The sequence below is a fragment of the Ambystoma mexicanum genome, chromosome 11, assembly GCF_040938575.1.
Source record: "Ambystoma mexicanum isolate Mex_15411 chromosome 11, UKY_AmexF1_1, whole genome shotgun sequence".
NCBI classification, from domain to species: Eukaryota; Metazoa; Chordata; class Amphibia; order Caudata; family Ambystomatidae; genus Ambystoma; species Ambystoma mexicanum.
Genome location: NC_090934.1, coordinates 722597508 through 722624216, shown reverse-complemented (window position 1 = coordinate 722624216; position 26709 = coordinate 722597508). Strand labels below are relative to the sequence as shown.

Here is a 26709-nt window from a genome sequence, read left to right as displayed (position 1 = left end):
CCCGCACATCATTCAGGTACCTGGTGTGGTTGTTGGCCAGTACTGTCATAGCATCACGACTCACTTGCACGCCCAGGTATCTAACCGATTCCTGCTCCCATCTAAACTCCCCAGTATCCTCTTGTTTATTTGTACCTTCATTTAACGGGAATAGGACGGTTTTAGTACAATTTATTTGGAGTCTGGACATTCGCCCGAACATCGCCACCTCCTGCAAAATCGGTCCCAGGTTGACCACCGGGTCTTTGATGTAAAGAATGGCATCATCCACATACAGGGACACCAGTTCCCTTGTGCCGCCTAGCGTTAAGCCTCTTGCGAGGTGTAATTTCTGCACGTGAGGCACTATTGGCTCGATCGCCAAGGCAAAAAGCAGCAGTGAAAGCGGGCAGCCCTGCCTGGTCCCACTTCCCAGCAGAAAAGGTCTAGACCGTCTGCCATCAAGCCCAATCTGTGCATTTGCACCTGCGTATAACAGCTGCACTGCCGTCATGAAGTACCCGGGGGCGCCCCGCCGTCGCAGGACCGCAAATGATAGTCCCACTCAACAGAGTCAAATGCCTTTTCCATGTCAATGAGGGCCGCAACTGTTGTACCTTAGGGTCCATTTGGGCCAAAATAGCAAAAAGCTGATGCAGATTCAGTGAGGTTGTCCTCCCAGGAGTAAATCCCGACTGATCCATGTGGACTATACTGGAGACATGGGGGAGCAAGCAGTATGCTAGCACATTGGCAAAGATCTTCGTGTCTAGGTTGAGTAAGGAAATAGGGCATTAGGATTAGCACTCCAGCGGGTCTTTCTCAGGTTTTGGTATGAGAGTGATCACTGCCTCCCTCAATGTTGGGGGGAGCTGGCCCACGTCCATTGCCTCCTCCCAGACAGTTAGCAAGTGCTGGGCTATTTCGGAACCAAATTCTTTATAAAATTCAGCGGTGATCCAGTCTGTGCCTGGGGCATTGGCCGACGGCAGTGAACAGATTGCACGTAGAATCTCTTCTTGCGCAATAGGTGCTTCAAGGACTGCTATAGCCTATCCTTGCAGTGTAGGTAGAGATGCCTCCTGCACATACCGCTCTATCTCTGAGGCCGGGGTCGAACTACTGGACTTGTATAATCGCTTGTAATATCTGCAAAAGGTGTCCAGGATAGAATCTGGCTGGACTATCACCTCACCACCCTCGGTTCTCACAGCAGCAACGCTAGCGGTTCCCCTCTCCTGTCGAATCAGCGCTGCTAGTTGCCGGCCCGGCCTACCCTCCTCCCCATAGCGGTGTGCCATTTCCGGTCGGGCCAGATATTTGAACTCCCAGTCCGCCAGGTCATTAAATCGATCCAGCACTTCCCTGATGTTACTCCCGTGTTCAGCGCCTACCCCCGCCTCCGCTCTACTTTCAAGGTCTTTAAGCTCCTTCTCAGTTTTCGAAAGCTGCCTTCGTATCAACTTCGCAATCCCCAACTCTAGCGACAGGCACCCGCTATCGATGGGGCAGAGCCTAGGTTTTCCTGAAAATACTGTCTGCCCTTGATTAATTGTTCACTCTTGTACACTATATCTTGGAGGGCGGCCTCTTTGAACCTCCACAAGGGGCATGGAACAGCTTCACCTCCCGCGGTTGGATAGCATCCTGGGGAGAAGTGAACAGTCAACCATCATGCGGACCAGGGGGAGGCTTGCCAGCTCATAATCTAGGCGTGAGGATGTATTGTGCACCGTAGACTGGAAAGAGTATTCCTTACACTCCGGCCTGAGCAGCCACCATACATCCCTCAGTTCCAGCTCAGTCATGTCGTACCTCACCATTTCAGCGGCTTTGGACTACGGCCTTGTACACCCCCCACCCTCGATCTGTCCCACCCCGGCTCTAGAGCTAAATTGAAGTCCTCCACCCAAACAAGGTTGTTGTGTGCATATTTCTGACAAATGAACAGCAAGGACTCAAAGAAATATAAGTAGTCCCAGTTAGGCCCATAGATATTGACAAACGTTAACAGCGTTCAGCCCCAGCATCCCGAGACAATTACAAAACCACCAGCCGGGTCTATCACAGATTCCTTGATGCAAGACTGGAGTGATTTATGCATCACTATCATTACCCCAGCCGAATAGGTGGAATAGGAAGTATAGTACTTGCACCCCCCCACAGGACTCAGCCACACTCTCATTGCTTCTCCCAACCAGGCGAGTTTCCTGTAAGAGGACCACCTTTGTCCCATGCCGTTCGCAGTATTGTAGGACCTTACGAGTTTTGCAAGGATTATTAAGCCCCCTTACATTCCACTTTATAATCTTTCAGTTAGCTATTCCTCCTGCTTTGTTTTTGAGACATAGAAAAGGGCATCTCTCAGAAAGAAAGAGGAAAGCAGACCCTTCATACTTACAAGCTACTCACACACATCCATTCACATCTCATGCTGTAACTGATTCCAGTGTCAAGGACCCTGCTTTGTAGTTCCAGCACCCAGGTCACTCCTTAGGCAGCGTTTCCAGGAAGTCGTGTACCGCCCCGGGTCAGTGAAGAAATGCACCCGGCCTCCATGCTGCACGCGCAGCTTAGGTGGGTACAGCATGGCATATTGTAGGCCCCTCTTCTGCACTGTTGGGCTGAAATCTGGATAGAATAACACTCTGGAATTCTCGTAGGTCAGATCCCCAAGCTCATGGGCCCTCCTGAGGATGGTGCCGCAGTCCCTATAATTCAAGAGGCACGCTATTATTGGGAGCAGGCTCTGGACGGGCAGGGGGCCACTTGAGAGACCCTATGCGCCCTCTCAATTAAGAACTGGGTCAACAACGACAGCGTCTTCAGCACCTCCCTGATGAATTGCTCCATGAAGACCTCCATATTTTGCTGCAATTGGATTCTGGTATCCCCACCACTCGGATGTTGTTCCTTCGGGAACGCGCCTTTAGGTCCTCATTCTTTTCTTAATGGCAGAGACCTCCCGCTGTAAGGACCGAGTCCACAAGGGCTCCCACCCTATTTTCTGTCTCGGATATCCAGCTACTCTCCTTCTCAGTCTGACCCTGCATGCAGTCGACTTTGTATGCTATGCTGTCCAATTTCCTTTTGAGAGATGCAAAGCAGGACGTCATTTCTGCCAGCACCATGCCCAGCTCAGAGGTCGGCGCTCCTCTGGCAGCCCCTGCAGGTGCCTCCCTCCGCCAGGGAGGACTAGATTCGCCTGCATCTTCTTGGGGTGCCAGCATGTTCCCACCCCCTCCACAGAGGCCCTCCTTGTAGGTAAAAGGCAACCAAGATTGCCACTTGTTGCCCTTGGCCAAACACCAATTCCACTTTGCTGCCGGCCCTCTCTGCCTCCATCAGGGCACCTCACACCAGTGCACCACCCCCACCCTGGATATATCAGTGATCGGTCAATGGGAGGGCACAGCCAGGACCCCTGCCCTCCTGATCATGATTGTTTCACTTCCGACCCACTGGGGAATCAACAGCCAGCCTTGTGGCACAAATGTGTCTGTTGATAGTGGTACCCTTGCTCCTTTCTCCAGCAAGTATTCCTGTCGTAGCTGCACCCCAATGTCTTTGATGTTCCACCAGGTGCAGGGCCTCACCGAAGGCAGACCAGATTCAGCATACGGTTAGGGCCAACCAGGATGCAGTACCAACTCTCTGGATATTCAGTCCTGTTAGGCGCGAGTAGGCAATGGGTCCTTCCTCAGGCCCACCGCCAGGCTAAATTCAGGTGCTGTCAGCACGTGAAGCCCGCTCTAGTCCAGAAACGTGTGTGTGGCGGTAAGTGCTCCTGCCTCCAGGGGGCTTTGGCAACACGGGGTGTTTGTGCTGCAACATATCTCTGCTTAGTTGTGGGGGTGTCTATGTCACATGCTCTTCCTCCCCTTGGTGCTGTGGGCCAGGCAGATATGTCCCTGCAAGGGCCCGGATCTCTTCAACAGTCCATTAACCCCAGGGGGGAAGTCTAAACTGCCTCTTGGATCTGGATCCGGCACCCAGATCCCCGCTAATGTAGTGCCTCTGCTTGGTGCTCAGGTGGCCACCCCTCCCCCGCAGCACAGCAACTCCTGGTATGGGGTGTGCAGATGTGCTGCGCTCTCACCTTGGTTTCCAATTCGGGCCTGTAGAGGGGGGAGGTTCCCGGGACCCCCATGCTTCTCCTTCCTCCTATTTCCTCCGCCTGTCCTGAGCCTGTGGCCGCACGGAGGGTTCCGCTGCAGCTCCTCTTCCAGCCACCGCTGTCGGGGTCTCAGCCGTTAACAGGTTGCCTACAGTGGGTCCTATAGGGGTCATCGGCCCCCGTGGCTACAATTGGCAGTGTGACACCACCATACCTCAGTTGCGACCGTTCTTTGTTTAATGTCGGGCGCCCTCACTGCAATCCCTGGGTAGGCATGGGCCAGTGTAGTCGCCGTCCTCACAGCTAATGTCCTCCACGCTGCTGTAGCAGGACTCACAGTCCCCGGGCGGTCAGAGCAGGCTGCGCTCCCACCGACGTCTCCTGTCCACGTGGTCAAAACCAGAACTAAGGTCGATGAAGGCCACATAGACAGAAGAGTTCAGAATTAGATAGCATTAAATACAAGTTAAGGCACTGATGAGTCGTACCCATCGTAAAAGCCAAATGGTTATCTGAAATAATATTATTAGTCGATACCCATTCCTATAGACGATGCAATATTATTATTATTATTATAGAAAACAGCTTAGAGGTTCCACTCAGTCGAGCGACCGGGCGATATGAAGTTGGGAGAAACTTGGTGCCCTTTTAGATAGACACAATCATCCCTGTTTGCACCATAGATCCAAATTAGACCAAAATAAATCTATAGCGACACCATCCATTCCAGGTGCCTTAAAGGATTTCTGTCTCCTCAAGACAGTTTCCATTTCCTCTAACGTGATGGATTAAAGGGAGTCCCCTCTTCCTGGTAGGGGCTGTCTGATCCTGGATTGCAGAAAAGCCTCCAGAGTCATACAGAGCTTCAACATGTCTGACCCAAGTCTCCTCTGATATGTGTCCTTCCGACCAGACATATTGTCTGTATCGAGCCTATTACTGTTACTTGCAACAATGCGCCAGAAGGCTTCAGAGTCTGCAGTAGCATAAAACTTCTAAAACTTACCAATGTTTAGTTGCAAGCTCCGACCTGCTTACCAACAAGGCTCTTTTATACTCACAGCGCTTATGCCGGATTTGCTCTAAATCTGCAATGGGGAATTTGAAAGCCTCTAAAAGAAACCGTTTCTTAGACGTACAGTCAGATGCTTACCAAGAGCGTGATGTCAAAGTATCACCACTGCTGACCAGTGGTCGCATTGGGCAGGAGAGGTTGGGAGCAGTGCTCCTCTACTTTTTCAAATTACGTTTTACTGTTCCTATAATTTTATTTTAAAAAGTAACTGTTCCTGAATGGTTTCGTTTTAAAATAAAAGCTTAGGAAGAAGTTGAAACTTGCACTTTCAGTGCAAAGCACTGAACGTTCCCTTAAACAGCAGGTGCATGCGTTGGGGGTATATATTGTGCGTGGGAGGGGGCCAGACGATGGGGTTTGTGGGGAAAGGGGCAGGCCAGGAGGGAACATAGTTCCACTACTTCTTTTGGTACACTTAGACCACTGCTGCTGACTGATTGTGACCTCCTAAACATGCTTTTGCAAGCCATAATGAACTTATCAAAAGCATTCAGGAGTTCTGATGAGCCTAGTCCATAGGTTAAACAGGTCTTAATTTCAGTCATAGTGGTTCCCACGACCCTAGAGCTAAGAGACCGGCAGTTATCCGGATTCCATCTGAGCAATTTGTCTGTGGACACCCTGACAATAGGCAGGGAATTTCCAAAAGAGTTCCTGAACACACTCCAGTCTGGTTTTCAGGTTAATATTAAAGGGTTACGGTTGGTTTCAAACCTGCCTAGGACTTCAAAACCCTGTATGCAGGATCACCATCTCATTGGAACCAGCACATAGTCAATCATACTTCTGAGCCGGCCATTTTCAAAGGTCCAGATGCCATCTTTTCCAGAATTGAGGCGGCCATTTACTGCTCTACAGAGTGATTACGCTTATGGAAGTCCAATTACATATAAGAAGGACATCATGTTTGCAATGTTTGCATTTTTGATTGCTTTTTGAAGCGTATTTCTAGATTTCTGCAACATTTGCTAAATTGACAGAAGACAGAATCCGGTATTTGCATGATAGAGATGGGGGGCCCATGCTGCAGAGAGTTCCACAATAAGTGACTATGTGAACCATTGACTGGTGAAGACAGGCTAATTAAACATATTCTGACACCAGTCCTCTTGCAGCCGCACTGACCACATGCACATTTCTGTTTGGTGGAACAGTATATAAGTTCAAGAATACTCCAAGAGCTAAAACATTCTCAAGGAGAATGGGAGGGTTTCAGCTTATCGTGTCGATTCCTGGGTACTGCTTGTAGTGCATGCCTCAACATTCTGCACCTCTGAATTGCTCTAACATTTTAATTGTGATTTCTTCATTTTCGGAGCATTTTCGGAGCAGATTCTTTGCTTCCACAAACCCTAGTGCAATGATATAATATCAGTGGTACTTCGTTGTTGTTAAAACCAGGTGCTGTCGTTATGGCGCTCTTGCCAGGTATGCCCATCGATCTTTGAACTATGCAGTAACTGTGTGGGCTCAGCAAGCTGCAAATTAAGGATGCCATCTCTACATTGCACACTTGTATGGCCTAAATGGTACCTAACTATCCACAACCCTTTATTGAGGAAGGAGGGGTTCAATTCGGCAATGGCAAATTTCTTATAAGATTAATTTCTTCCTTCATCCCACCATCATGTTCAGGAGAGAAATAACAGATGTTTAGGCAATCGATACTCTGCTGGCAATACATGGAATTGATAATTTCTCAAGGATTTTACAACTCTGTCATCATTTTACAACTCTCATCAACCAAAAATTAATCTTGCCCCTCTGCTAATTTTCTTGAATTTTACACAACATCCTCAGACAAAACTCCTTCGGTAACGTCTGTGCATGATAAATGCAAGGTGTCATATTCTGAGGAGCAAAGAAAATGCAAGTTCTACACTCCACAGAAGGTTTGGTCAAACTGCCAACTCAGTAGAAACATTACCTCCATAACTAAAACATATGCATGGCATCTAAAAGGAATAGGTTTTATGACTGTGGAACAGGTAGAATTACTGCGATGAACACCTAATGAGATGTGCAGTCGCAGCTGCTCAGAGTTTTCTGCCACTAATGGCACAGTTCAGGCTCTCAAAGATGCACATTTTGTTTTTAAACTCTGGTGTCATTGTGGCCACCATTAGTTTGTGGGCTAGAGATCCCAACAGATTGTGCTCTTCTCTTTATTTTTAGTATCATCGAGCTATTGCTAGCTTCTGGATCAAGGCCCACAGCAGTCTCCTTGTTCTGGCCTCTCCTAAAAGCCTTAACCTTTTTGTGATGTGGCCTGTTTGGATCACTTCCTGCTCTCTCCCTCTCTCCTCCTCAATCAACTATAACACCAACTCTATGGAATGCCATCCTAACTTCCACACTTTGGTGGTTTCTAGAAAGTTTGCTTAGGTATTAGTTGGTCGAATGAAAGTTTGGATTGTTATGTCCATTTTACTGTTAGCTATGAGTTGTGCGATTGGTTCCTGCTACTTCGTTCCATTTCTCCCCCTAGGCATGTCCCGGTTTCCCACTTATATGCATATGCTGTAGTTTCTGTGATAATTCAATTCAGCATGTACCAGTGCATGAGGGTGAATCTTGGCTGTGAGTGCTACAATTACTGCAGCCTAAAAAGGACCGAGGTGGGGTTCATTTCCACCAAGGAGACCATGATGATAGGACAATGTCGCAATGACTTGAGAAGGACAATTGGCTAAAGAGACCCGGAAGACAACTCATCATTGGCATTATCGTCAAAGGCCAGGAAAATAAGTGCGCTTGGACAATTAAAACCCCAAGAAAATGTGATTGTATTGCAAGACCCTTTCCTCGACGTGGACTCCACAGAACTGTGCAGATTAGAATAGGGATTGTAAACTGAATTAAAGACATTAGGGCCTCACTCCGAATTTGTGCCGATGTGCTAAAAATGCAGAAGAAAATGTCAGTAATACCATATCCAGCATTTCTACTGGACCGGCACACTCAGAGTATTCCAGTAGGGGCAGTGAACTACCGGCACGCCTGACCTGCCAGGACTTCAGGCCCCTACCGGAAAATGATTGCCCAAATCACCGGCACTGGTAATACCAGTGCCAGTGATTGAGTCAATCCCATTCCATGGAGTCCTATAGTACTCTAGGGAATGGGAACAAACCGCAATTGCCGGAACCCATAATATCCTGGTAACACTGGGATATTGGGTGATGGTAAAAGTAAGGCGAGTTTGCCGGTAACCCAGCCGTACTCGCGGGCCAGTTACCAGCAAACTTGTAATGAGGCCCCAGGTCTTCTTAGCATGAGGACTTCACTTGATTTGGTTTATCCCTCCTATCTGACACAGTTACCTGGCAATCTTCCCATTAAATTGTTTAGAAGTTCCCCTATGTCCCAAAGAGGTTTTTTTCATCCCAAATTCACTCTAGGATTCCCGTTTCAGAATAATATATTTCGGGAAAAGAAGCAAAAGACATATCTGAAGACGAGAGTGAAACCATTCCAATGACACTGGCTTTTGGCTATACAAACTCAGCACTCGTGTAATGGTAGAAAGATCATCCTGTGGTTGTCATGACCATTTTTGTGGGTTCAGAACCTCTTTCCTGGAAAGTAAACTGTACATGTCCCTACCAACCTTTCCTTTTGGTAACCATGAAGAAAAGTGTGGCTACTTAATTCTTTACATGCATGACATCCCTCATGACAATAGACTGCATCTCTTCCATCTCAACGAGTACAGACACAATACCTCCAGGAAACTGTGGCAATCCCTTTAAGCATTAATGAATGCCCAGCTTGGTTGGCACCCCCAAACACCTCCTGGACTTAAATAAATGCTCAATTGTCTTGACCATTGTGCTAGGTGCAGTGATTTTATGGCAAATGGTCTAAAGTTGAGGTCAAATGTTTTACACATTTTCAGTGTCTGATGTCATGCAAGGTGGCAGTAATCAAACGACCATACTTCCCTCTTAATCAAGACGTTATTAGGAGTACATGAATAAAGGATGGCCTAAACAACAAAACATGGGTTTTCAACAAGCAAAATAGCCAGGATGCAAACTCTCTCCAAAGTCGGAGTGGTGGATTGGGAACGTCACTAAAAGAAATTGTCCTTTTGTGAAGTGAAGCAGTAAAACAAATGTTTGATAAGTTCCGGACTGGGTTTCCGCTTAGTCCCCAGTTGCAGGTTTCAAGGGGCTTCTGATCATGGTCGTTGCAGGCTTCCAGTAGTTACCATGCTCTTCTCAAAGACTAAGCCTCAGGTTTCCCTCACCCAGAACTACTGTTGACAGGCAGGTCTGGGACTGGCCCACAGAGTGTAGTGGCCCTCCTTGAGGGAGTGGAAGAGACAGTTTCTGTTCTAGAAGAATGTACCACTCCTTCCCAGGCAATGGCTTCCTGTGGAAGCTGGTCCCCTCTCGATTAGCAGAGCCAAGCAGGGGTATACTCTTGTCTGTCTAGGGCCTGAGTCACCAGGACTTTCTTGCTCCTTCCTTCCAGGGTACTAGTCTCCATCTCCTCCTTCAACAACCTGAACCTAGGATACACCCCCTGCCATGTGATCATTCCTTCTCCCACCTCTTACACCTGCCTAGTGTCACCTAGACCCAACAGAACATTCCTGGGTCCAACCTATACCTGTGTTCTTCCACCACCTCCTCCTCATCTTCCTCAATCTCCTATGGATATTGTCTTAACTCCTTATCTGTCTCCACCCATGCCTTGAGGTTCTCCTATCCCCTGCTTATGTTTTCCTATCACTTCCTATACCCTCTCTCATCCTGAACCTACTCTCCAAATTCACTTCACCAAGCTTTGTAAGGTTCTCCCTCTTTTACATAGGACCCTTTAGTTCGTGCATGTCCCTCCACTGCAGAGGTTTCCTCAGGTTATCATGCCCTCACCCTGCCCACAGGAGGACTCCCTTAGCCTATCCAAGTTCATAACAGTATGAGAGAGGAGGCCTTGGGCAACTGATGGGTGGCTAACTACTGAGTTCCCACCCTAATTCAGGTTCTTTTTTTAAAAATGTGTTTTTTAGTGTATGGTTTATTATAAACCTTTACTAAAAACAAAACGAAAAGAAATACAAAAGGTAAGAACATCATCAATTTTGAGCAAGATAAAAGGAGATTACATTTCTGTAACATAAAACATTGCACAAAAAGCCATGTGAACGAAGAACAAGAAGCTGTTAACGGTGAAGAGGACAAGAACACTATAAGCGATTTATGACCTTCCAATCAATTGCCATCACATTGAATGATCACAGTAACTTCATGACCTTCCATGTTAACAGCGGTTTGTGGCCCGAACGTAGTCTTTCCCAAAATGATGGCGTATCTAACCACCAATCATTATCCACAAATCTTGCAAACGCCTTTGTTCTCATTTCTCTTGTAACGTCACAGACCAGCATTATATGTTTCAAGGTTTGCGGGTTGGTTTTACCACACAGCGGACACAGATTATCCTCATATTGTTCCTTTTATCTGATGAAGAGGTTCTCCCTCGTTGGCAGTAGATTGAGACGGAATATAAGGAAGCCCAATCTATACCTGGGATTAGGGAAGCGTTTTAGATATCTTGCTAGGAGACCTCTTGTTTTGTCAAAAAGGGGATAGTGACTGGTGGAGCTTAGTGCTCTGCATTTCCGTTATTGTTTGAATCCAGTCAGATTTATTCAAGCGCCCTTTGACAAACATTGGATTTTCCATCAGATCTTTTTCAAGACAATCACAGTTAGATATTTCCTACGCATAGGTTCTTAGCTCCCTTATGAAAGGATGTGAGCAGTTCTCCAGTAATATTTTAATGTTTATGTATAGTGCGTTTACTTTGGGGACAATTACCTTCCTGTAAAGGAAGACTACCTTCCATTGAGAATGAGAGCTCAGGGACTGCAGACCTAATTTATATTTTAAACATGCAACTGGAAGGCATTGGGGAAGGGTTAACACATTTTTCCAGAGTTTGCCTTCAAGGCACCCCCAGTTCATTAGTTTTATGGCTGGATATATTTCCACACCAGATGTTAATACAGGGATTACCTTGCCAATGTAAAACGTAATCAGAGGTTCTAGCGTGAACTTAAAAAATAAACCTCATTGATTCTTTTCCTCTGGCAGCCAGGTTGTACTAGCTTACCCTCTAGAGCTATACTGACTTGACTTAAGGACAGAAAAGATCTTATGTTGAAGCCTAAATATGTGACTTCCTTTTCCACAGGAATATTGTGCCCCGCTAAAGACCAGTTGTAAGAGGGCGATTTAGTCTGTGGTTGTTTTAACAGGACTATTCTAGATTTTACTGGGTTGATCTTTAGATCATTTAGCTGTGCATAATCCTCCAGAGCTTTCAGCGGGTCCTGAAGGCCTACTGGGGTGTGGTCTAGTAGGACAAGATCGTCAGCATAGGTAACCCAACTTAGTTTTTCTGATCTTTGCACTTACTAAGCTGTGTTGATTTAAGTAAGCTGCCAAATCTGCCATGTAGATATTAAAAAGATGGGGGGGGGGCAACTGTGCAACCCTGTCTAACCCCTATGGCCCGTGGGAATAGGTGCAGACAGCTCACCCTGCAGGTTTAGCCTTACTCTTAAATAGGATCGATTATGGAGCTCAACTATGATACTCAAAAGTTGAGGCGGGGGGCCCCATTGTCTGAGTTTCTGCCACAGGTGTGTTCTATTTATGGTGTCAAAAGCCTGTGACAGATCGATCCATGCTCCAAACAAAGGAGGCCCACCTTCCACAAAATATCTACTATACGGCAAACTCATGAGTAAACCGTTCTATGAAGTTGACAAGCCCAGTCTGAATCCTGTTTGGTGTTTAGATAGGATACCCTCCTTTTCTGCCCATGATTTCAATTCCCTCAAAATGATACCTGCAAAGATTTTACCATCTACATCTAGAAGTGAAATTGGGCAGTAGTTTGTCGGATCTGCCCGATCGCCTTTCTTGTAGATTGGGATAACTGTAGCACCTCGCCATGACTCACGGATGATCATAGAGTTTATTACCTTATTGAAAAGATGGAGTAGTATTTTTGACCACAGCCCTGAGTTAGACTTTAGGATCTGATTTGTTAGTCCTTTCAGGTCTGCTGCTCTAGAAGGCGAGGACTTCTTTATTAGGTCCTCTATGAGGTCCTGATCGTGACTCATTTCTCAATTTATTTTTATCAAACAGGAGGCCAGTGACATATCTTAATGGGGCATATAAAGATGAAAAATGTACCTGCCATAAATCCTCATTGCCCTGTCCACTGCTTGTAGCACTAGCTCCCCAGCCTGCAATAGTCGCTGATATTTCTGTAATTTTTACTAGTTCCTCTATTTTGAGGGTATTCTTTTTAATTTGGCCCTGTAGGCAACTTTGTAGAGCTTTTTTCAGCATTCTTATTTCCCTTCTTAGCTCTCTCTTCCTGATGCTTGTTAGTCAAACGAGTAAGTATACTTTACTTTCACCGCATTCTCCCCTATTTTCAGCTGGTCGATGGACCATAGGAGTTCAACAAATGTAAGGGGATTGTAGGTGGGATACATTTCTGGTACAGTAGCTTTCTCCAGCAACCTTAATAGACCCTCATTCAATTTGAACCCGCCCCCTCCGAATCTGGCTAATCTGTTGCCTTTACAATTTACCAAGTCAGATCCGATCCGGGGAGGGCCTTCTTGGTCACTGGCTTTTGGTTACAGAAGACTCCCCACAAGCATATGGTTACACTTGTCAAACAAGTCTTTAGACAGGAACACAGTCAATTTTTGACATCTGGTCCCCTCTTGACCAAGTCAGGCGAGGGGGGACATTGCCCTTTATATTCCCATTTGCCATAAAGAGGTTCGATTCCATTAAGGAGTGCCAGCAGTTTCCATTTGGTGTGGATTTTCTACTGTGGCGTTGGTAGGCATGATTTGATACAGTTCAGGTCTCCTGTCAGTATTATGTTTATTGCACCGTACTTCATTTTGATCTTCACAAGACCAGCCACCAACTTTTACAGGACGATAAAGTTATTGTAGCAGGATTCCAGTAAATGTTGATCACTAAGTGATCATTAAGGCAGGAAGAATTAATTCCTGTCTTCGTTTTCCATCGTGCTATTAGTGCCAAAATTCCTGGAGTTGTGTTGCAGATCAGTTCTATGCACGAAATTAGTGCATTTCATAGGGCAACCATGAGATCCCCCACTTGTCTCCCCTTTCCACAACTGCATCCTCTGATCGATTACTGTGAAGCTGTTTACTTCAAAGCTTGATATCAACCAGGAATCTTGGAGGACTAATAAATCATAGGTGTTAAAAATTGCCTCTCTCGCCTTCTCGTTCTTTCGCACGCTGTAGCCCCTTGTATTCCATCGCAACAGCCTAGTTTCCTGATACTAGAGAGTTATCTGCTAAGCCTAATTTCTGGAAGATCTGAGCAAATATTTCCAGTGCCAGAGACCAGGTATTGTGTCTTTTCCAGTCTTCTGAGCTCTCGCCATTCTGTGCCAGCCTTTTTGCTGGCAAAAGATTTTTCAAGCGAGATGGATACTGAGAGTCACTTGCGTGTTCTGTTCTGTTGTAGGCATTTCGGGTTCTCTATCCCCATTCTGTTATAATCGATCAGTGGTTCTGCTGATGTCTCTAGACCCTCTGCCTCTAGAGCAGGTGCAGCAGCAAGAATAGCATCAGCTCCTACCCTGGATTTTAGGCCTATTTTGGACAAAAAAAGAAATAGGTTGTCCACTTACTTGAAAATTGCGAGGATTGAACTCCTATTCAAGGGTTTTATTTTATTGCTCCCACCCAATCTTCTCATCCAGACCTCTGATATTGCATAAGGATGGTTAGAATGATCTTATTAGGTGGACCGACCTCCTTGGGTCTCCCTTCTTCCTCCACTGCTCTTAATCTCATTGAGTGGAGTCTTGTTCTTCGTCTTCTTTACTTTCGATTAATTCCTTTTCAAAGACCTCAGGTTTTCTAAAGATACTATTCTGTTTTTCCAACTGTGAGTCTTGGATCGATGTTGATGTTCCCCTATCAAAGTTGGCAGTTTTGGTGATCAATTGTGCACTTGGATCATTTGCCATGGAGATTCTTGCTGATGTAAGGGAGCCTTCATCACACCTTTGAATGTTCTCCGCCTGTGGGACTTGCTTATGTAAGGGAATGAAGGCTTCTTTTGCTTGTGGAGGATGTGGTCTTCCTTGTAAAAATATTGCCACCAATTTCAGTACTTTCGATTAAACCTCTGTTTGTACCCCCACGCTAGCTTTCATCTGCATCATAGTGCCCACTGAATGCTTTTTCACTACAGAGATTGCTTGTTCCCCACATTTCATACTAAACTAATCACTGTTATTTCCAGATCATTATCTGCTTGCGTTTGTGGGGCTAATGTTTATAATTGATTAGTACCCGGCGAGAGACAATCAGATTGTTAGGCGCAATCTGATTGGCCCTCGCCGGGGCTTTGCCCGATGCAGAATCCCTCAACTCTTAAACTTCCTACATATCCCTGGCAGGGGGAGGGGGAGGGCGTGTCAGCCCCTCAGCCAATGAGGAGGCTCGGAAGGGGGTAATACCCGCTCCGAGCCACGTCACGGCTGGAGGCTGCCATCCTCCCCCGTCGGGGATTCAGGTAAGTGTTTTCTACCCGCCCTCCAAACAATCCAAGCCCTCCCAACGCCATGTACCTTCTTTTTGGTCCTTTTTCGAGAACTAACGCGCTGGGATCTCTTCTGTCTCCACCGCGTCCGCTCCCGATGACCACCATGGGAAGGGAAAATGGACTCCATTTTCCCTTCCCCGGTGGCCATTTTTATTTTATTTTTTCTGTTCCAAAACGCTGCACCATTTCAGAACAGAAAAACAATGCTATTAGTACCCCGGTCTTGCGACCCGGGGTACTAATAGCAAGGAGTCCCTCACCACTGGGGCATTACCTAGTCAGATAATGCCCCAGGGCCTTCGTTAAGGCCCTCGCGAAGGGCCCCAGGGCATTACCTGACTCGGTAATGCCCTCGCAGCTCAGGGCTTATTGCTTAAATAAACATATTCTTAGTTCTTTGCATGTTGTATGCTAAATTAACTGCAGGAATACAGAGCAGATTACTGCACCCTATAGAGGGGGAATTTTCATCACACTTTCATATACCAATGCTTTGAAGAACAGGCAGTTTAGCATCTCACTTATATTTAGTCCTTCTCCACCTCTTTTCTGACAAGTGATTGCTTCGTTCTTGGGCTGGGTAAATACGTGAATAATGGCACTATCTTCACTAACTTTGCTTTAAATTGCATATCCAAGTGCTGTATAGTGAGACTGATGTGTGGAGTGCTGGCCTGAATCCTTGGCCAGGGATTGGTCAGATTGTAGGACCATTTCGGAGCCCGGGATGAAGGTGGAGGCTTATTTGAAGGCATGGCTTCAATAACTTTCTACAATCTGGTTGCTGTTCTTTCCCTTTACAGGATCGTTAGGGACACAGCCCAGGCACGATTGCTTTGCATGAAGTGCCTCCACAGAGGTGATGACTTATCGTAGTACACACTCCCAGGCTTCATGACAGCATGCAAGATCATGGCACCTTTATCCTAATGCCTGCAGCTGAACTTTGGCAGCTTTCGCCCAATCCGTACATCGCTTACTCCGAGTTAATGAGGATGCAGGTATGCGCTGGCCTGAGGCTCACCCACTAATCAGTGTCTTGTGTATTCCTCATTATTTCCTAGAGCTCTCTGCTTTGATATCCAAGAGGCTGCTGTGGGTCTGTGAATGAATTTTCAGATTGTCCAAGCTTATCAATTTTCAGGTTGTCCAAGCTGGTTTGGAAGGTCTCTGATGGAGAGTCAACTTTTCTTTATGTTGGTGCCATTGAGACGGTCTTTATTCAATGTCTCATCTGCTTACTGTTTTGTTTGACACCCCTTCCATACTCTGGTGCTTCTCTTAGCTCAATCCTCTCCACAAGTATAGAACTAGCATGGCTACAGCGGACCTACCCACTAGTCTTATGCTCCATCTGTATTAATCATTGTGTCGTGTATATACAAAAATAGCACTCCTCCGGATCGTCTAAGCACTGCGCGTTAGTCCACTATAGCCATGTTTTAGCAGTGTGCCCTAACTACGGTACAGACCCCCTGATCCCCAAAATAAATAATAGGTAACTCAACTTACTGGCACATTTGCTCGTTACATGTGTGTGATTTTGCTGAGCGTATCAACGGTTGCTTGGAACCGTGGATGGAGTTACAGAATTGATCCACCTAGGATTCGAGTTGGGGTTGGGGGATAATTACCGTACTGCACTGCTGGGGAACAGGATATCCACATTGAGAATCTATGTTTTATCATTTCGTCGTGACTGAGCAGTTTTCTAGGACAGCTGCCGCTCACCCGAGTGAGAAGAAATGCAAGCGATACATGGGTTTAAGTGGTAGGAATTGGGGAGTAAACCCAAGGACAGTGATGCCCAATCAAAAGAAGACTTGTCTGCTCTACCATCCCCCATCTTGCCTCATTACCCAAATGCACAATGCTCAGAAGCGAGCCCGATCATAGTCACAATGAACAATGGAAAATCTTAATGCACTAAATGGTTACTATGTGGGAGTGATCTGCTGCCTTGTGCTAGTTCAGAGTGATAGTTTGCCTGTAAACTATTGTAGAGGTGGACGTTTGTGTGGCCAGTTTTATATACGACAGAGGTCAGAATGCACATGAGCTCAGTGCTCTACTTTGCAACAGAGAGTTAGTGCTGTACATGCAGTCAGTGGGGGCTATGGAATGCTGTGTTTTTGTACTCTACTATACAGCAGTGCTGCTGGATATGAATTCTGTATTGTTTGAACCTCTGACTGTGAAGTGCATTTGGTCTTTAGGTACAATTTGAAATGCATGGTTTGGGCTTATCAGAATAGGTGAAGTTGCAATAGCCACAACTAGCATGGGTCAATATATGATACTTTGCTCTGGAACGTTTTGGAGCAAAGGAAGGCCCAGTAACAAAGAGGCCTCTTGCAATACTGCAGGGTAAATGAGCTAGAATAATTTGGGATTGGAAGGCAACGCCAATATATTAATTCAGGAGGACGTGAACACAAAGCAAGGCTGCAATCGCTGCAGCGCAGCTGAACGGAGACAGGGAGGTTACATGAAGGGTCCAAGGTTTGCTTTTACTTGGGCAAAAATAACTCCATTAGCGGGCCATACCGGGTGGTTAAAGCATGCCACCTGAGATAAGCGAAGACCTTTATAGAGGTTGGTGGGCCATCACCATACCAGTATAGTCTGCCAGAGCAGGAATTAAATGGTTGCATATCTTATGTGCTTAGAAAATATGTTGAACGATGATATGCCTTCGCCCCTGCTGTGAGCACAAACAAGGCACCAGCAGTGCCTAGCGGTCACTTTGCATGTCTCCAGCAGCAAGTCAATTGATGTAGCCACTGGGCAGCCACTTTGACAAGGGCTTTGCCTCTGCCTTGTCCCAGTTTCCAAAGCCATCTGATGTGGCCACTGGGAATGGACTGCACCCTTGCTGAGTGGCAAGTTTGTCTGGGTTACAGCATTCACCCATGTCCGGGGCACCTGCAAGACACCCAAGGTGTGACAAGAGGGCATGTGGTGTAGCGCCCACCTTGCCCGTGGCATGGCCTTTGTACATGTGCAAGGTAACCACAATCCATGACAATTAGCCAGAGGGCAGGGCCTGTGTCCATTCCCAGTGCTCACACTGTTGGGGTGTATGGCCGCAGGCAAACCTAGCCACATGCTGTGGCCACTGGGCATTGCCTTTGGGGATGTTCAGTAGTGACCTTGCCAAGTCTCATGACCAGCATTATGAAACAAGGACTTCGAGCCAGGTCTCAGACCAGGTATATGGTCTTGAAACAGGTCGGCGACCCACCTCGAACTCTCAGACACAGCCCAAACATGCAAACTAAGTTTAAAACGCATGGACCAGGTTCCCAGATTTTCGGCCAAAACAAATGTTTTTCCTTCTGTTTTGGGGCATTTTGTTACTTCTGCGACCCCTGTCCTGTAGGGGTAGGAATAGAACAGACAGACGTGCTGTCAGTGCACAAAGGCTTTTATCAAGCAATATACTTAAATAAGAGGCTTGGCCTGGGGGCACTAAGCGAGCAACATGAATTATCGGTGCCAGTCTTGGCTTCATGAAGTCTCCCTTCTAAATTCTTGATTCTTAAGGACGTGGTCAATATAAAGGACCAGTCCTTGGAACCAGGCTAAACTCCATGATCTGTAATTCAGGGACCTCCTCGGGCTAGAGCCTGGTTTTGGTGCACATAAACTGCCATGAAAACCCAGGGTCAGATCTAAACACAAAGAACGTATTCCCTTGAAGCAGTGGAGAGTGATAAAGACATATTTTATAGGGGCCTGATGCCCTGAGCCCAATACCTCGGTAACACAAAGTTCCCACGTACTGTTTTTAATGTCCCAAATAACAAATGTCTTTGGGGCTTCTGCATCGAAGTAAAGTGCCTCTCAAAACTCAGAGTCCCGGAGGGTTTTAAGTTGCCTGGACACGAAAGAACTGGCCAAGACCCAAGGTCCTGGAGAAACGTATAAATTGGCAGATTGGAAGAAGAAAGGGTCAAGAAAGCCTCAAACCCCAGGGTCCAAGCCTTTCTAAAGAGTCTGGTGCTTGACCTTTCTAGAGACTATCCCGACGCCAGAGGGGTGGTGATGGCATACCAGAAACCTAGGAGAAACATTGAGACATCCTGACTCATCCTTCAAAAGACCATGAATGAAATATTCGGCACTCTAAAACCCAGAGGCTGTTTTCTTGGCAACAAAACATAGTTGTTCATTTGAGAGGATGATGGTTCTGTAAACCAACCATGCTATGTTTTTTTAAGAATCCCACTTTGCGGTCTCAGTTAAGCCTACTCCGTTGTTGCCCGTTATTCCTACTAACATTAGCCTTTAGATTTGAGTTGTCTGGCTGCTGTCATAGGCATGGGATTTTGTTCGGAATATGGGCTGCTTTCAATGACAGAGCCCTGCTTTCAAAGCAACCTCTTGGGGAGGTAAAAGGCCAGTTGGAGAAGCCAATGGCTCTTCGAAAAAGGACAAATGTTGCCACCTAGCCAATCCTCACATTTACCCGCTGACTGCCATTAAAATAGAAACATGGGACTCTTCAAGGAGATCTTTATTTTCCAGGTGACAATCTTAGTTGTATTTTTTGTGGAAACATTCTTCAGGTTTGCTTGTTTATTTAATTATTTATTTATAAAGTGCTCCAAACCCGAGGGTATCTGGGCGCATTACAAGAATTTTCAGTTTCTTAGTTACATTTTCATTAAATGTCAAGGTTATATTAGATTAAGGACAGGGTTACATAATGGGACTGGGCCACATAATACTTCCATGCAACATAATACATGTGGCCCACATAATCCATTTTGTGGCCAAAAATAACAAAAACAGCCTATTAGCACTCTTCACATAATACAGGGGTACCAATGCAATAATGCCAGAAGTAGTGTGTAGCGATGTCCCTTATTCCATGTTAAAAGCAGTCGGCACACTTTAATCTTAACATGTGCTGTGGATCGTTAGCTTCCGGCACTCCTGGCATTATTGCACATTGCGCCTAGCAATAGTGGATGCTAAAATAATAATTCTTATATAGCCCTTCATACCAGACTCCTCCTCTTCTAAGCACTGTAATAACAGGTGTCATCAGTTCCCCATTTTATGTTACTCTATTTATCAACCTCAGAAGTATGAAGGCCAAGTAAGCCCATACGTGGAATTGAGACTAAGTGCAGGCTGCCCTCGTGGAATAGACCAACACCCCTCCGTTGTGGTATCCACTAAGACATCCGTAAACAGCCTACTTCATATTTATGAGCCATAGAGGAAGCTGAAGCCGTATAACAAGAACACGGAAGCAGACAGTACGTCGCTGCTCTGAGTAGCACGTTTAATGCCGGTTTTGTCATTTGTAGCAACACCATCAGGATCTAATGTCCTTTCAAAAGCTTGATAAACAAAATAGGTCTTAGCTTCATAAAAAGGTCTCAAACCTCTTGCGTGCTTTTCTAGAAAGGAAGTCATTGCAATGGTGAAACAAAAAAAGTCACTTGAATGCCAGTGAGTGCCTCTTCTTGTGGAACATTACATAAATAGATAAACAGACGAAGCAACAAACTACACCACCAGCAACAAATATGAACTGGAAAAGAAATTAGAAAATACAAATGTTCGTACCTGCAATGATGTCGTCCATTTGCTCGAGAGCGGCTTCAAGCATGAAACTAGCATCAGAAGCCATGTTGCGCATTGGATTTTTTCTAGCCTTTAGTGCTCCTAATTTTGGAAAAACAAACAAATTGCGATTTACCTTCAAAACACTTTACTTGAAAGAAAACAAACATTGCAATCATGTCTGTAAAGTGCAGGCATTTGCCTTAGGTTGAGGCACGGTGGGTTCTACAGAAAGGCAAGATTAGCCACTTATGTGCTGGTGAAGTGTTATAATAGAGCGACCCCATTGGGCTGCCCGGAGCATCTTACTGTTTCAGTTGAAAGTATTTTAAATGTTGGTATCATGCATCACTTGTGTATGTTGTACAGAAGCCCTCAGTGCCTGAAAGCGCAATCACAATTATACAAATATGTGATCTTACAATTGGCTTTAGCGGCCATGCTAATCCACCATCTTAAAACATTCATTGGGTGAGGGTTGCCTTACTGTACTCTTAAATCTCAGATCCCATTTTGCCATGAAGCAATGACGGTTGCAGCAATGCATTCTGGACAAATGTTGCTCCACCACTGGCCCTCACTGTCCATGCACCAAATGTACATCTGTTCATGCTGTCTGCATAGCCTTCTGGGCTGGCTTCAGTGTTTGCTATGATATATGGTTGCAGGAGAAAGAATAAGGCACATAAGGTGCTTCCCATATACACACGATTTTCAACAGGGGATTCAGGGTCTAGTAACAGGAACTATAGGTGTTCACATACTAGTCTAAGGTCGATCAAGGCATTCTCTCAATAAACTGGTCTGTTGCTAATCATGACAATGCTTGAGGGGGGTGGGGGGTGAGCAATTTCAAAGTCCCACATTTGAGTGTACAGAAGGGGAAAGGGCTCCAGGAAAGTTTGCATGTCATTTATGCAACCTCCAAAAAGTTATTTATGCAAATCCATGAAGACATATTATATAAATACAGAATGATGTCTCACGACAAACTATAGCTATAATTTGAAAAAAACATTTTAATTAACTAAGTCTAAAACTGGTGCTCGAACAAGAATCAATGATGGCTATACCCAGAAATAAATTAGCATAATTTGTATTCATCAAAAAGGATCTAAAAGCAGGCAATGCATTATTTCTTTTTTATAATTGCCACATGCCCATATCAATTATAAATATATAATCACATATTAACCACAAACATACAAAAAATCAATTCAGAAAACCAATAATATTCAATGTGCAAATATCAGGGCAATAAAGTGCACGAGATGTAAATTCACTGGATAAGCATGCCCAACTCTTACATTTAAAAATGGTCATTATAGCATTTACCTAATGCCTCTGTGCGTGAAGACACAACGTGCACACATGTAAACAAGAGTAGAGAAAAATCGCATGGTCTGCACAATACACATGCCACGTTCAGGCAATTTCACACCGCAAATTAGTCTGATCGGAATATCAGGACAGGACAATGGAAGAGGTGTGTGGCAACGTTTCAGTGATGAGCCACATTTGGTCCTGGCGCATTAGGGTGCCTGTGCCAAAGAAGGGGTGTCCAGCCACTGGTGGCCCAGTGCGAGCAAATGTGCTCATGTGTCCATGAGTAGATTCTTCCTGGGCTCTCTTAAATACACAAAGATTGGGCTTGGGGCAATTCTAAAATCAGGATGCAACACTCTGGTGGGCTTTCCGCTCTTCCCTTTTACCATTATAGATGGCCAGGGTAAAACAGTTTGCATTGCCTGATCATAGTGTGCCATGGGAGCCATAACAACCTATACACGGCTGGGTTGATTTAATTATTTATTTGAATTTATAAAGCGCACAGCGGCCCTGAGGCATTGGGGCGCTGTTACAGATGATTCGCTTAGATACATATTTACATAGGAATAAGACATATGGCAGACAGTTACACATTTGCAGTATTGCAGTATCGCAGTGGGTATGTTCCAAGGTTACACAGGAACTCTCTTGATGTGCAGTCTAGTTGAAGAGCTTTGTTTTCAAGGCTCTTCTGAACACAGAGAAGGTGGTTTCCTTTCTGAGCGCGAGTGGCAGTGTGTTCCAGTTTTTAGGTGCTAACACAGAAGCTAGCACCTCCTGCTTTGGCTCTTTTAAAGGCAGGGACCCTGAGCTGGTGTGAGTACTGGCTCTGTTTCGTTCTGAATGCATTAGCATGGTGAATTCTTTCTGACAGCTAAGAGGGTGGAGAGTGGGAGAGACACCTATGGGTGATAGCGAGGGTCTTGAAGAGTATACGCTCTTTGACGGGGAGCCAATGTGCTTCTCGTCTGGCTTATGATATATGGTCCCTTTTAAGAATGCTTAGTGCCGCTCTGAGGGCGTTATTTTGTGTGATTTGCAGTTTGTTAAGGTTTATTGTTGAGGTGCCTAAGAGCAGGACATTACAATAATCCAATTTGGCCCCAATGGTTGCCCAGGCTATGGTAAGGCAGTTTTTTTGCTGAGAGGTAGGGTTTTACTGCATTAATGATTTTGGTCGTGAGTGCTGCTGAAGTTGAGATGGCGCTGACTTGACGTTTCATTGAGAGGGTGCAATCCAAGTACACACCAATGGTATTGACCGCAACAGAGACCGTGATTACGGTATGCTCAATGCTGAAGGTACTATATTGACTGTCTAGCTTGTTAAGAATGTCCTTGGGGCCTAACAGGAGGATTTCTGTTTTGTCTTCATTGAGACATAGACCGTTGGCCAGCATCCAGGCCTGGATGAGGGCATAGGTTTTCGATAAGGGTGTTGGAATCTTGTTCATAGGAGCCTCTGAAAGGGAGAGGAGAATGTGTGCGTCACCAGCATAGTTTGTAAATGCTATGCTGTGCTCATCTAGATCATTGAAGAGGGGCAGGGTGAAGATATTGTAGAGGTTGGGGGAGGTACATGAGCCTTGTGGAACTCCGCCGTAGATGGGGGATGGGGCAGCACATGCCTGATAAGAGAAGACTCTCATGGCTCTTCCTTCCAGGAAGGCGGTGATCCAGACTGTAGCTTCCTGGGAGAAATGGGCCGCCTCCATGAGGTGTCTGCAGAGAATCTTATAGTCAATTAGACCGAAGGCGGCTGACAGATCAAGGAGAAGGAGCAGCGCTGGCTTGCCTTTGTGCATAGTTTCCAGTGCCATGACTTGGACGGAATCCGGATTGCCTCTTCCCCAAGATATTGTTAGTTTCTAGATATGTCTGAATCTGAAAGTATGATGCTTTATCTAGAATTATTAACAAGAAAGGCACACTTGTAATTGGCCTGTAATTGTTGGGGGAATCAGGGTCCAGCAATGTTTTTTTTAGCAGCGGTCGAACCCATAATTCCTTGAAGGAAAGACGGACGATACCGGAGGCAAATGACGCATTGATAAACGCTGTGAAAAATGGAGCTAGTATGTCAGCACAGTCTTTGATACGGTTGGCTGGGCAAGTGTTGCCCTTGCAAAAGGATGGCTTTTACATTTCAGATATTGTGCGGCAGCATGGTTCTGATTTTTTTTAATGCTGAAACATATACCAAATTACAGGAATCTATCTAGCCAGAACAGTACTAGGGCAAGGGTGAGCTTGATCCAGCATTCTGTCTGCAGAAGTGGGAGAACTTTTCACAGCCATATGAACTGGAAGTCAGTGATTTTGCCTTCTGAAATATGCTGCAAGAAGAGCTTTGCCATTCTTCGTCGATTCATACAGAATCGGGTATGAATCGGGATCATACCCGATTCTGTAGCTATGGGACAGGGAGGGTGATCTTTGAAGGCTCTCCAATTATCCTAATCTTGGTTTTAAAACCAACAAGCAGAGGTAGTTCTCTTTGATCTATATAGAAATGTGCTGGGATTCTGTTCCATGACTTTGGAATATTACCAAGTCGATCGTGGACCTACCTATATGCTATGTAAAGAACCGAAACAATGGCCCTCATTACAACCCCGGCGCTAAACCATGACGCTATTAGCACCATGGTTGGTGCCGGTGTTGTAACGAGTCCGCCATGGTGGAATGGGGAAATACCGCCCCATTCCAAGGTTGGCGGGGCGGTATTTCCCCATTTCACCATGGCCCTTCCCCATTCCCATTTTCGCCCCATAGGGCTCAATGGGACTGGGGAAGGCGCTAAGTACGGTACTGCAAATTGCGGTACCGTAATTAGCACCGAGGTCCGTTTGGGGCACCCTACTTTAACAGCTGGTAAAACCAGCCGTTAAGGTCGGGTCCCGCAAAGGGACCTCGTAATCAGGTGTTAAGGGTTGAACAGCGCCGACACCTTTTACAGCGCTGTTAAACCCTTAACGCCAGGGTCGTAATGACCCCCAATATCCGTATGGCGAACTGTGACCCCCACCCAGGGTGCATTATCTACCTGCATTTGGTATTTCAGATAACGTAACATGGATTACTTGTGCCAAGGGCTGAAAATAGATATTGATGCTAGTGACAAGAGAGTACATATTTGAGGGATGCAGTCGGAGTAAGGTGCTACAAATGTAGGTTCTTAATTAACATCAGTTTCCATGCTCATGCAGAGATCACTTTCAAAATTCGCCAACTATTGATATCAACCAGGGAATGGAAGGTCATCCTCTGCTAAGAAAACTGGACTGAACCTTTGTGTTCGGAATTGCAAGAGTATTTTGTGATTTTAACGGAATATTAGGCCTCTGCCTTATTGGATTTTTGGAGATGGTCTTCTTTCTAGGAATATTCAAGACAGGAGTGACCTTTGTCAGAGTGATAAGAACACCTCAGAATGGTTTGGAGGTAGAAGGGGATAAGAATCATTGACTAACTGAGCATGGCATCTTTTTGTGGCAAGACGATATACTGGTTTCCTGTGTAGAAGAACGCGATGCAATTCCTTTGAGATAGGGGAGCGCATTTAGAGGCTGTAACCAGGTGTTTTATCTGTTTTGGGGGGGCCACAGTACTCAAGTAATGGTCGTAGGAGATAGCATTTACTCCTCGTAACTCAATGTAGCATCTCAGTACTAAGGAAAGGAGAAACCCAGTGACGAACTTGCATGACATTTCTAGTCAGTGTTTGGAAAAGAACATATCAGAATTGTTTGGAGCCAGAAACAAGAATAAATTCAGTGGTTGTAGGTGATGGTGCAATCTCTCTGTGGCAGGAGTAAATAAATACTTGTTGGTTTTGAAGTCACAAATACAAAAAATCGCAAATCGCTTCAGGCAAGGGTTAATTCAGTGGCTGTAAATGAGCGTGCCAAACATGTCATGTGCCATCATCTTGTGGCTACAGAGATGTAATAATGTGGAATGCCAACCTGTCACACTTGTGTGTCCAGAGCACCTAAAATGACAGGCTGGAATGACGAATGAAGAAGTGGTTTACTGGAAGAAGAGTGGGACGAGTTGTAGATTGTATGTACTGACAAACCGAGAAACACACATTGCAAGTGTGCAATATATGGGATGTTCCCAGACTCCCTTTCCTGCACCACAATCCACATACATTTGAGAGGAGGCTGAGGATAATTATGAATATGACGAGTCTGAGCCGGGCCACAACACACGACGTAGGAAGCCAGTAATGCTGAGCAGAATGTGGAGGACAATGACCCAGTTAGATGCATGAGGAAAAGACAACGCAACTCTTCTAATTTTGATCAGGGTCTTTCAAAGACAGCATGTCCCATCTGAAAGTGCAAACGTCCGTCCGGGTCTTCCCCTCAAGCAAGATAAAGTTGTCTCAGGCCAATGAGGAGGGATGGACACAATCGTGGTCCGAGGTCAGGGTGTTCCCTGGCCACCTGAAATGACAAGGAATGCATGCGCCTGCGTTGCTCAATCTGCAAGGGCAGGCACAGATTCAGAGCTCTCAGTCTCTTCCTCATCTTGAGCCATCTGCTGGGGAGCATCTCTGTATCCCCCATTTGATGCTCTCCCATCAACAGCAGCAGCACCACCTCCTCACACTGCTAGATGTCTGTAGGCTGCTCCACACCCTCTCCTTGTTGAGTTACTCCACATCGAAGCTGCAGAGGAGGAGGTGGTAAGTCATGGTCTAACAAGAAACCAAGTATAATTGCAGTTACAATGCCCCCTCATGCATTGTCAAGTATTGCCACCCACTCCCCAGACTCATTGCCAGCTCCTACAATCTCTGGCACAAGGACGCCCTGCACCGGCTCTGCCTCCTCCACCTCCCACTTCTATTCGTCCAACTGTGGTAACTGCAAACCCTCTAATCTCATCCCTGCCTCCCACCCCTCCCACTGCACTCCATTGTCAGCTCTGCCCCTCTCCTCTTCCTTTGACATCCCACAATTAATCTGGGCACCTAA

The 26709-nt window shown here is 45.8% G+C and overlaps 1 protein-coding gene across 9 annotated transcripts in view; it reads right to left on the bottom strand.

Annotated features, from left to right (window-relative positions):
* PPFIBP2 (PPFIA binding protein 2) overlaps positions 1–26709 on the bottom strand; it is a 1806653-nt gene that overhangs the window by 1210312 nt on the left and 569632 nt on the right. For all 9 annotated transcript variants that reach the window (XM_069623590.1, XM_069623589.1, XM_069623593.1 and 6 more), the window contains one exon: positions 20396–20494. In XM_069623590.1, coding sequence (XP_069479691.1) covers positions 20396–20494 — 99 coding nt within the window. The remainder of the gene's footprint in view (positions 1–20395; positions 20495–26709) is intronic.